Below are 12,687 nucleotides of genomic sequence, written 5' to 3'. Positions count from 1 at the left end.
GGGACATGGCATTCACTTGTGGGCTCTTCGAATCTAATTTGCAATAATCATAAGTCTTATTGGGTCCCCACATATTTCCGAGAAGCCATTTCTCTTCTTCAAAATCTAGCACTCATTATTATTTCACCCCACAAATTATTTAATAGATTACAAATACTTAGGAGTTATGTGATCAATACGATTTTCACAAAACATCCATTTATGAACGAAAGAGTATTATTTCTTGTTCTTTAATTTGCGGTCACATAAAATAGTACGTTTTCTTTATGAAATGTTTTATATGTTGTATGTGGACTGTCTCATGTCATTAATGTGTCTTACAATGTTAAACACTGGTCCAGTTTATATAAAGACAAATCTACTTGTAAATTAACTGTTTCACCCCGAGGAGGATCTCTTGCTTGATCTAAAACATGCATGGCATTTTTGTATCATATACTAATATGATTATTAGTTTTAGGTTTGTTGCAAATGATTAATGAATGTTAGAATAGTTTTCAGATTTTATAATAATTAAGGCTTATATTGGGAAGCCATCAGATAAATAGATGGTTGACTGTAATCTACAAGATGATTTTCTTTTGTTCCTTAACTTTCCTCTATATATATATATGGTTTTACTTTCCGATTAAAAGCTCTAAACCTTTTTTTTTTATCAAAAAAAAAAAAGAAAAAAAAAGAAACAAAAGAAAAAAGAAAAGCTGTAAACCTATCCAACTACTTTTGTGAAACTCACTAATTTTTACTCTAAATCGGAAAAGAAAACAGTTATGAGCTAAGTTGTTTTTTAGGAAACCCATTTGTGTTACAAACACAATTATTACCTACGATATTTGTGTTACATAGATGATGAAACTCATAACTTGTAATCATGCAATAAAGCACAGTGCGATGAGAGAGAGAGAGAGAGAGAGAGAGAGAGAGAGAGAGAGAGAGAGAGAGAGAGAGAGAGAGACTGAGTGAGTGCAATAAAGTGTGGCTCATGTATTTCGTGGTGAGAGTAAATGAAATTTCAGATCTTCGTAGTGATTAAAGTTTGAGTCGGACCCATCTCATTCACCTCTTCAGCTACTTCTACAATTTTGTTTCTACTATAATCGATTTTATTTTTTACCCAAAAAAACAAATAGAAATAAAAATGTCATCATTCAAAATTCTTAGATTCTGCTTCTAGTACAAAACATTTGCCAATTTACGTATAAGTTCACATTTTACCGTTGATATGTAACAGATAAGAAAAATACATGCAGTTATATGCAACACCATATAGTCGTGTCCTTGTGACTGTCGAATTACAGAGAGAGGAGAGACGTGTAGGGATGTTATACGTAGGTAGGGTGCAGGCAGAAATTAAGGAAATTAAATTTTTGTCATGCAAATGTAATAAGTGCGCGTATAGATAGAGACAAATATGTAGTATCAATAAATAAATAAAATTTTGAATTTTAAATGGAAAAAACTCAAAAAGGGAAAAGTTGGCGACGATGTTTATATCATTATATGTATCATGGATTTGAATTTCATTAAAAATGAAGCCTTCTATCAAAGAAAGAAAAATCATTAAAATGAGAGGGTTGAAAATAAACTAGAAAAACTTGCTAGCTAATTGGTTCAACTGAATATATTCCTGTCTGGATATCATTATTCATTTGCTTATCTTTAATTAGGATTCTTCATTATTACTTTTTGGTAACTAAATGAAATATATATATATATATATATAGGGTTCTACATTAATTTTATATTAATCTCTTGTGAGCCTTATCAACGCGCGGAAGCCCTTGATGTATCCCAATGAGCCATTTAATGTTTGATCGGAGCTAGGGTTTTAGAGCTGATTTTAGTTCAAAGCTACAAACTTAGGGTTTTGTTTTTTTCCTTCTCTGAATCGATTTTAGGATGCAGGTGTAGCATTTAGCCATTTAGGGCATTCAGCGTTTTGGTCCCCAATGCGACTAACACTATCAAAATTCACAATTTCGTGCGTCGTCCCCATACATACACAGCTACGCACATGCATGCAAATTTGTATAGTCTACAGAGAGACTAACGAAACGTTTACATGCATGCGTTCAATATAGAGGGTGCGGGATGCGCATATATATAAATATATTGCTATGAATGTGGATTTCATTAAGAAACTAGAGAGATAAAGATTTATAAAATTGACTAAACCAACTATATTAATAGTTTGGTTAATGTGTCATACGATGCGCTGATATTTTTCTTGTTCTAAACCAAAAACTCGATTCATTTTAAAAAATATTAAAAAAAAATTAAATTGTAGTTTAGATATGTCTAAATAAACAAGGAAGTTTGCATATGCGAAATGAAAGTTTATAACTTTTAACAAACCTCAAACTAGTCCCTTAATTTATATCTCATTTATGTATTAGTGAACACACTAACATAAATTTTAGTTTCTGCCATGTTGAAACTACGAACAGTACTCAATGTCTTTGATCTTATAAGAGTTTTAAAAACATAAGAGGACTTTAAAGGTTTGACATCATATACATCCGATATGTGATTCAAAAAATGAGTGCGAGTTATTTGGAAGCCAGATATATTGAGATAAAATTAAACATTTGGAACCAAGCTAGAGTCGGTACTATTTTTGAAAAATGATTTCATTCGTCATAACCCTGTCGTGGTCTCATATATAATAGTAAAACCAATGACTAAAAAGAACTGGAACTACAAATTATCTATATCTGAAAACTGACTATCTAATTCACAACTACAAAGATCTAACTATATGTGTACAGACAATTTAATATAAATTTGGAAAGTTTATATATCTTGTTTATTATGAACGTTTGACAAAATCAAAAACCCTAAAACCGCAACAAGATCATGATCATTGCATTAAGGAGATATATATGGTTAATATATATTATATATATACATGTATATGTGTGTATACTGTAGATATATATGATAAAATGGATCCATGTATGATGGGTGTATATAAACCATGCATGTGGATGAATGAAGAAGTAGAATCTCGGGCACGGAGATGGCGTGTCCGTTTCATTGAAAGCCGCCCACCATCTTTATTATACTTGTTTCCGAAGTACTGATTGCTGCTCAACTTGCAGATTTTGATTCCTGCACAACTTGGCAACTTTCTCATCCTCAGTTATCTGATTAACTGCTTCAAAAGTCAATTATTATAATAAAATGCAATAAATTTCAGTATTCATATATATTCCTTGTAGTCGATCGAGTTTTTGCTTGTTTGCTTTTGATTTGTATTTATCGACGACAACTCATGACTTTTTAAATGAGACTGCAGGAAGAATATAATCAACGTAACGTTTCGTTATGTCATATATAAAATCAATTAATTTCAATCCTTTTCTTTTGTTAAGAGTAATGTCACGAGCAACGGTGTTTGTTATAGAAATGTCGACCCTGATTTACGAAATAAATAGAGCAAGACAAAACTGTACGAATATTAAAAACATGTCATAGTCTCCATAAAGAGGGTATCCGTATATATATGAAATTGAATAAGACTACCTTGGATCCGAGTCATGTCAAATTAATTAATATCATGCATGCATGCATAATTAAAATTTAGTTAGATCACTGTGTCCCCTAAATCATAAAAGTAACTGACAAATTAAACTAGGTACATTGTCCGTGTATTGTTTTTATGTACACAGTACATTAAGTTTGTCCTGTGTGTGATTAAAATCGAAAACCGAATTTGAGTTTAATCACATCTAACCATAGTGGATTCATGAAAAATATATTTTTTATAGATACGCGTTTGGATTTTGTGACATGTGATTATGGTAGTAAAAACAAGAAGTAATTTGTATAATTATAAGGCATTATTTGATGGCATATTATATATATATAGACATTGCATTAAACAAATACACTTATAATTTGTTTAGTTGATGCTGTTTCGTTAATTTTGGGCTAGAAACAAAACATAAAGGAGACGAGACCCGTTACTAAAAAGACATGGTCAGGTAAAGATAATATCTGACAGCCAACACATTAACTTCAAACCTAACGACTACCTGGTTTGTCTTGGCTCCATCTTCTTAAATTTTCGTTTATTTTTCTAAAACATTTTAATGGACTCATTACAAATATATATATATATATATATATATATATATTCATGTACAAAAAATTTCAAAACAAATAAAAATGAAAGGGAAAGTACAAATGATATCAAGGGTGGCTCCTCAAGATGTAATTTGATTTTGATGAGACAAAATGAGGCACGACTAGTATGACATCAAATATTTATTGCCTTAGATCTATATATATATATATATATATATATATATATATATTCCTTGTCTTTTACTTTCTTGAAAACAAATCTGTTTGCTCCTTGCATCATTTTTGGGGGGGGGGGGGTTAAAGGGTTTTATCCTTCTATCAATTTATAGATGAACTTACAAAAGAGGTGTATATATAGATTGTATTTCATCTTATTAATATATAATTATTATATATTACTATTGCTGTTAATTCAGATTCTAGTCTTCGCTGGTTTTCAAATAAGTTGAACATGTTAGGGATCCTTTTGAACCGAACTAACATTTTGTATAACCGATAGGTTTTGAATAAAAACTGTAAAAACAAAATTGTAGAACCAATTTCAAAGTTTAGATTAAATTTTGAAATTAGAAAAGGGCAAAATATAGGCTCTAAAGTGAAAATCATTTTTTTGATTCAATTGTCGTCAGATAACATGTTTGAAATTGATGCATCAATCATAAAAAAAGTGTCTAAATATGTATTGGTTGATTTTCTTTATAATATTTATAATGTGAATATGTACAACATCTCATTCAATTGATTGTCTCACGAGTGAGGCGCTAAAATAAATGTGAATTCACTAATTTCAAATACTTTTTTGTTTCTTCCTTATATTAACTCGAAAACCGGGATTGGTCGGACCATTCGCAACCCAAATATATACGTAAATTAAATACAAAGAAAGAGGTAAGAACGTACATGTCCGCGTTTATGTTCATTACATGTGTGTACAACAAACAATTATACCGAGCTTGTGAATTTTTAAAATTTTACCCCCTCCCCCCAAAAAAAAAAAAGAAATCCATAAAAATCTGTTCCTAAGGAATTTATGTATCTTTCCCTTTGCAATATGCAACCTTTATCTCTCTTGTAAAGTAGTATACAATAAGACGTACCATACATATACATATGCATATTTATATCTAAAACGTTAAAGAGACACGAAAAACCTAGATTCTCCCCAAATTTCATCCAACGGCACAAACCGCATAATAAATAGCCCTATCAAAAATATAATAATAAAAATTGAAATTTGATAGCGATAGTTTAGTCCTCGATGAATGCGAGTCCCTCATATTTACTCCTTTTGGCATTCACTCTCTTTATCTCTCTTTCTCAACTTGATATGTCTTTTGGCGTCTCTTTCTTTTAAATCTTTCTTCTTCTTTTTTTTGCTTTTTTTTTTTGGTTTTCAAATCAACGAACGAGGAAGAGAGAGAGAGAGAAAAATATATTTCTAGTCACGATGCAGGAGATAATACCGGATTTTCTTGAAGAGTGTGAATTCGTCGACACTTCACTAGCCGGAGATGATCTTTTTGCCATCTTAGAGAGTCTTGAAGGCGCCGGAGAGGTATCTCCGACAGCTGCATCTACACCTAAAGATGGAACCGCAAGTTCCAAGGAGTTAGTTAAGGATCAAGATTATGAAAACTCATCTCCTAAGAGGAAGAAGCAAAGACTAGAAACCGGGAAAGATGAGGACGAAGAAGGAGAAGGAGAAGAAGATAATAAGCAAGATGGGCAACAAAAGATGTCTCATGTAACCGTGGAACGTAACCGGAGAAAGCAAATGAACGAGCACTTAACCGTCTTACGTTCTCTTATGCCTTGTTTCTACGTCAAACGGGTATATTCTCCATAAATTATCTTAGTCAGTATGTGAGTTGTCGTAGCGCCCGACTAATTAATATTATACGTTCAACTAATCTTTTTGGTGTACCTATCTATCATACATCAAAAATATCATATCTATGTTTTTGTAAGAATAATGACAATTAAAATTGACATTTGGTCCCACTAATCATCTCTATTTCTTTTTTTTTTCTTTCATGTCACAATGTGTGATATATAGATTGTTTATATTGACTTATATTTTCTTTCTTTCCTCATAAACCAACCTAATAATAAAAGGGGGACCAAGCATCCATCATAGGAGGAGTTGTGGAGTACATAAGCGAGTTACAACAAGTTCTTCAATCCTTAGAAGCCAAGAAACAACGTAAGACCTACGCCGAAGTCCTAAGCCCAAGACTTGTCCCGAGCCCTCGTCCTTCACCGCCTGTTCTAAGCCCGCGTAAACCGCCTCTTAGTCCGCGTATCAACCACTACCAGATACCTCACCATCTCCTTCTCCCTCCCATAAGCCCTCGAACCCCTCAGCCCACAAGCCCATACCGAGCCATTCCGCCGCAACTACCACTCATCCCACAGCCTCCACTTCGTTCTTATAGCTCACTGGCTAGTTGCAGCAGCTTAGGAGACCCACCTCCATACTCTCCTGCTTCATCTTCTTCGTCTCCTTCAGTCAGTAGTAACCATGAGAGTAGTGTGATTAATGAGCTTGTTGCTAACTCAAAATCGGCATTGGCTGACGTGGAAGTGAAGTTCTCAGGAGCTAACGTGCTACTCAAAACGGTGTCACATAAGATCCCAGGACAAGTTATGAAGATAATTGCTGCTCTTGAAGATCTGGCTCTTGAGATTCTTCAAGTTAATATTAACACCGTCGACGAAACCATGCTCAATTCTTTCACCATCAAGGTACGTACGAATAATCATCTTAATTAATTTTCACTGATTTGCTTTTGTCATTTTTCATGAGTGTATTTCAGTACATTTATATTTCGTACATAGGATATATGGTGGGGGAAGAAATGGTAGGGTAGTGTAATAAGTAATAATTCATTGAGATTCACTTAAATTCATACACACCTTTGATTTATAAGAAATTCAATATATGATACATAAAATTCTTATCTACATTGTATATATATATGCACACAAACGTAGGGTATGTCAGATTTCTCACAAACATACAAAACTTAACTATTCTTTGTTTTGTATACTTTCACTAAAACTTTTATTATATACACATTTGACTTTCTCAAAAAAGAACAATGCGTGAAATAACACGTGTCTTGTTATGTCGTATACAATTCTATATATTGAAGAGCACCCAAAATCTTAATTTCTAAATAAATTATTCTACATATTTGATTTTATTCAAATAAATCAAGCTGCCTTAGTTTCTTCGTGTCAAGACTTAGTTATATTTCCGATAAGTACACACATTTATACAATGGCTGTAGGTCGAAATTTTAGTCTAGATTTATGCTATCATATATAAAACATAGGTCTCCGTGCAAGTGTTTTTAGTAATTAAGTTGCTTAAAATATATTTTTTTCTTTAGTTAAAAGACGAAATTATCTACTCTTTCTGCTTCACACAAATAGTGTCATTCTAGTGTCATTTTCTTTGTTTTAAAATAAATATTACGTTAGGTTTTCACTATAAAAATTAGCATAAAATTCTAATTTAAACCTCATGTCTATTGAAGAATATTAAGAGTTAATTTAAATTTAAACGATATAAAATATATTTTCTTAATTTGTATGAAAAGTGTCACAATGACATTTATTATGAAACAGAGTTAGTATTTATTTATTTATTTTGTTTTGTTTTGTTTTGATAGATTGGAATTGAGTGCCAACTAAGTGCAGAAGAACTGGCTCAACAAATTCAGCAAACATTCTGCCAATAAAGAAGATTTAATCCATCTTTCGTATAGATCCCCTAACGAGAGACCAGTACGTATTCACTTTGTCTCCTTATTATCCTTAATTTAAATTATCTTCAAACATTTTCTACAGATATATGGTTCGGAGTTCCTTTTAAATCAAAATGTTATTTTAAATTTCAACGAATATTACTTAATTATAACTAATATAGGTATAAGTGAGTTTTTAAAATTTATCAGCTTTCTTATATAACAGCTTTGTCACGTGTAATTTTTTTTCTTTTTTTTTTTTTGGCAAACTTTTTTTTTGGCAAAACGTGTAATTTTTTTTCTTAAACTACGAAATTAGAGTAGACGTACTCCTCTTATGTAACTTTGTTTTTATTATTACATCGGGCATTGTAGCTGTAATTGCATATGAATGAACAACAGTGTATGAATAAAAACTAATCTTGCATCTTAAATTTCGGAGGGATATAAAGACTTAAAGAGGGATGTTAAAGATGGATTGAAAGAATCGGTTTTATAGGGAAGTAACGATGTTAATTTGATCTATCCAAAAAGTATACTCCTCTTGATCGTAAGAAGTTGTTTTGATTTTTTTTCCGCTATCGTCTCCAAATTAAAATATCAATATCTGCACATTTTTATACGTATTTGTGTAAGAAATAATTCAAATGTCTCGTTTCACATTCTTATCAGTAGAATCTTATTGAAAGAATTATGTAAATGTTTACGTAGAAGTTTGCTGAAGATGAAGACTTGATTGATATGCCAATGGTGTCAACGAAATAAAATTTTGAACTAGAGATCGATAGTTTCTCCTTTTTTTTTTTCTCTAGAACTGTGTCCTTTTTTTGGGTATGAAGAGATAAAGAGTTGATAAAAACGAAGAGAAAAAAGAAAAAGAAAAAAGATACCCGATCGATAAAGTTCGAGTCCGAGAGCATAGCGCAGAGTACACTAATGGTGAACTTACAAGTGGGCTGTGAAAAGTGGACTTGAGCATATCTTTTGGACCATTGAATTACTTGGTTGCACTCGTACCTTGTTAAATAATGGCTCAACCAAATTGGATACTATTGGGCCTACAAATTGCTCTATATCTAACTGGCATTGTGACTTTTGTAGTTTATGTGAAACGACATATGTAGCTTTTCGGCCGAACTGAATCGTTTGGTTACGTAATCATGAAAAGCATATTAGCCCAAAATTCTATCCGTTTGGCTTGTTGTGTCCATGACAAATCAGTTTGAGAAGCAAAACGTCCGTAACGTGTTAGTCCGTTACCAAATGAGACGGACGTTTTATGATTTTGTGTTGGTGGTACACAGTTTACATTACGTGTTTGTATTTTAAGCTATGTTTTAAGAGGAAATTAGAGTAATTTTATTTTTGGTATAGATATATTATTTCATTAGTTTGGTAAGAAAACAAAAAAGTTTCGTCAGAGTGTATCACTCAACTATAAGTCTACAACTAATATTTGTGAATTCTTCACTGTTAAAACAATGTTTGTCACTAATTAAACTATTATTCAACCGTTTTTCAGATATGTTGTGGCTACCGATAGATAAGTTCTCTGAAAGTCTATAACTACATGATTTTATTTTCTAAATGGTTTAATTACATGATTGAATAATGCAAATATATAGTAGTATCATGTTGAAAACTTAGTAGTGTGGATAATATGAGTTGTAGACGAGCAAAAAAAATTGAACCGGACGTATTAAAGCTGAGTACCAATTGAAACCTATAGTATAGAAACTTAACCTCACGGATTAAAGCTGAGTACCAATTGAAACCTACATAATAATTTTTTTTATAGAAAAAACACAACCAAAAAGAAAACAATAGATGCTAAATCCTTCAAACTAACAAGAACCACTACTATACATCTATTATTTTTTTTAAGTTTCATTTTCTCCTTGGGTGGTGGTGGGGCTTAATAAAAACAAAAGAAAATTAAAATTCTCTAATTAGAAGGATAAATAGAAAAACGAGGACGGTGAGGTTTGGTATGTTTGTGGGAAGAAGATGAGTGAAGTTGACGTCGTTTCTCAGCAAAGCCTTCACTGTTTCTCATTATCCAATATCTCTCTATCTCCTCTGGCTGTCTTCCTGGAATTCTTCCTGCTATTAAATCCCACCTAATTCACAAAAAAATAAAATTATATTTTTATCCAAAAAACATTAGCATTTATATTTTCTTTCCAATATATTGTATGGTTTGTCAGTTCAAATTTCCATATTTGAGCCAGCCAAGCATTTATACATAAGTACTTACAGATAAGAAAAATAAATTAGGTACTTACGTCTATCTCTAGTCTCTACATATGTGTGTGTGTACATCTGTTACTTAATGAACGTGATAGCTTTAATTAAATGTGCTTTCTTTTTTAGACAAAAAATTAGTGGAAGCCATGTGCTCCCTTCTACAACATGGTACACTGTACATATATGTAAAGTACATGCCTAAACAAACGTATCCAAAATTGTTAATACTTGCATACTATTAATTATATTGTTTAGAAATGTCTAAAAATATAATTTTGAATTTAGGCCGAGATTATAGACAGAAGAAGTAAAGAATAATAATAAGAAGAAATTGTTACCTATCACCGACAAGTCTGTACATTCGGAAGATGAGATCTTCTTCTTGTGCAGTCATATTGATAAACTCCCATTCGATACTGCTTACTTCTGCACATAGTTGTAGATTCAACCAATTAAACTCAAAACTTATAATAAATATACAATATAACTGAGAAGAGACAAATATATTCTCTTAAATACTAAATAATTATGTTAATACTAGAAACTTATCTTGATAAGTTTTTTTTTATGTTAGCACGAGGTGTTGCTAATTTAGAAGTGAACGGACCCCTCGTTTTCTATACAAGTATACTCTCAAATAAATATTTATTCGGATCCTTGGAACTAGTAAATTTCAAGGTGGAAAAAAGCATTTTTGTTTTGTTTTTGATAATGGATAAGACTAAAGTTATAGAAACATCCAGCTCTCTTGCTTTCTTCTACACATGAAGAGATATGAAAACAGAGTAAAATTGGATGTAGAAAGTATATAGAGAATAGGAAGGGACCTTCAGAATCATGGAGGGCGATTTTGTGTTGCTTACGACGACGACGGCGGTCAGTAGTGTTATCCATTAATAATTGAGGTTAAGAAGAAAAAAAAATGGAGAGAAAAATATAATGTGATGAAATTTTTGGGTTTGAAGAATGTCAGGAGATAAAGATGTGAGAGATGAGAGTTTATAGAGCGGAGAAGAAGAAGAGGAGAGAGAAGGAAATGTCCAACGAACAGCCTTTGCAAACTAATAGTAAGAAGTGTTGTGTGGTCTTGTTGACCTCTTAGCCTTTGTGTAGACTTGTCGTTGACACTCTCATACATGGTGATGAAGTCCTTTTTATTGGGATTTGAAAGTATTTTGAAGGCTAACTTTGTTCTCATTCATAGAGATACTAACAAATTAGTTTTTCCATTATTCAATTTTTGTAAACCTACTTTCTTTTTAGAATAATCGAGTTTATTGATTATAATTTTGGCAGAGGCAATTTCAACGATGTTTTAGTTATTATTGGTTTGTTGTTGTTCTTTCCATTTGTTAGTCAAGTCCAATTTGTTTTTCTAAGAAACTTAGTTGTTATTAAACTACACTAGTTTTTCAAGGGTTATAAAACCAAACGGCACCGGATACAAGTTCTTAAAGCAAATTAATTCATTATATTAAATGTTCATATTTTGTATCGAAATCTTCATTCCCATATAAACATAATTTTTGTTTGATCTCTGAATTTAAGTAGAAAATCATGATTTTAGTGATTTTTATCCCAAATTTTAATGAGAATGGTAACAACGCAATGCTTTTATATTTAACCCCTATATATATATATATATATATTTTTTTTTTTGACATATGTTTTAGTTTTAGAATCTATGGTGACTAAGACATTACATATGACACTGTATGGCAACTCCTTCGCTGGCGAAATACTGAAACCACTTACACGAGGATTTAATGAATGCTTTTGTAGAAATTCAATCTCTCTCATACATGATACAACCAAAATCCCTTGATTTGCATTTTCTTCGATATATTCAATATCTATCATAAATTTGAATCGACCTATTAAAAATAACGAATTAAAGTCGAGTGCGAGACATCACATATAAAGTACGCTTTTCAATAAATCTTGTAACAAACTATATATACAGTTACTATCACAAAAAAATGTCGCCAATACTGTTTTTGACGGGTATGGTAGTCGTTTCAACCGTTGAAGATAAGCCTAGCTCGACTCCATTTGATGCACAATATCTAGTTCCTTCATTCTTTTTTCCTACTAGAAGTGGTTGTAGTTGAAATATATAGAAGCATGGTCATGATGATCACTTACCATGTTCATGTTTAGCTTAGGCGGAGTCATATATGAATTCCATCGCATCATTTCCTTTTTGTAGAGTAGCCAACATTAAAACGGAGACTAAAATTTATCTATTTGTTAAATTATTTTCAAGTCAATAAGTCACCAATACGTGAGAACTATATATATAGAGAACTACTTGATCCATGTTTTGGTACCATTTTTTTTTACAATGTTGGTCGGGGCTTACAATCGTTAGAATACCGACTATAACGTGATTTTGGCATATCCGACGTGATGTAACTATTTTGGTTAAGTATCTTTGACCTTTGGTGAATGTATCTTCAATCAAATAGTGTGCTTCACGTAGGTGGGGATACATGTATTTCTGTACGAGCGCATTTGATGCATGGTCAACTTTTAGGTGGTTTATAAAGGTGGTTCACCTGTTGAAGACATTGCGGAAGGTGAATCCTATATCACGGCT

General features: G+C 31.9%; 2 protein-coding genes across 2 annotated transcripts; one reads left to right on the top strand and one right to left on the bottom strand.

The window, feature by feature from the left end:
* Positions 1-5,375: 5,375 nt before the first annotated feature.
* On the top strand, positions 5,376-8,275 carry LOC104725838 (transcription factor SPEECHLESS). The gene is made up of 3 exons (XM_010444577.3): positions 5,376-5,920; positions 6,205-6,834; positions 7,767-8,275. Exons 1-3 carry the CDS (start codon positions 5,537-5,539, stop codon positions 7,833-7,835), a joined length of 1,083 nt encoding a protein of 360 aa, XP_010442879.1. The 5' UTR covers positions 5,376-5,536; the 3' UTR covers positions 7,836-8,275.
* Positions 8,276-9,547: 1,272 nt separating this feature from the next.
* Positions 9,548-11,260, bottom strand: LOC104725837 (transcription factor TRY). The gene is made up of 3 exons (XM_010444576.3): positions 10,916-11,260; positions 10,427-10,514; positions 9,548-9,961 (listed from the first exon to the last, which is right to left on the bottom strand). Exons 1-3 carry the CDS (start codon positions 10,980-10,982, stop codon positions 9,787-9,789), a joined length of 330 nt encoding a protein of 109 aa, XP_010442878.1. The 5' UTR covers positions 10,983-11,260; the 3' UTR covers positions 9,548-9,786.
* Between the last annotated feature and the right edge of the window lie 1,427 nt (positions 11,261-12,687).

This window comes from Camelina sativa, chromosome 11 (assembly GCF_030686135.1).
Source record: "Camelina sativa cultivar CO46 ecotype springtype chromosome 11, ASM3068613v1".
NCBI lineage: Eukaryota > Viridiplantae > Streptophyta > Magnoliopsida > Brassicales > Brassicaceae > Camelina > Camelina sativa.
This window is presented reverse-complemented; position numbering and strand designations above follow the sequence as displayed.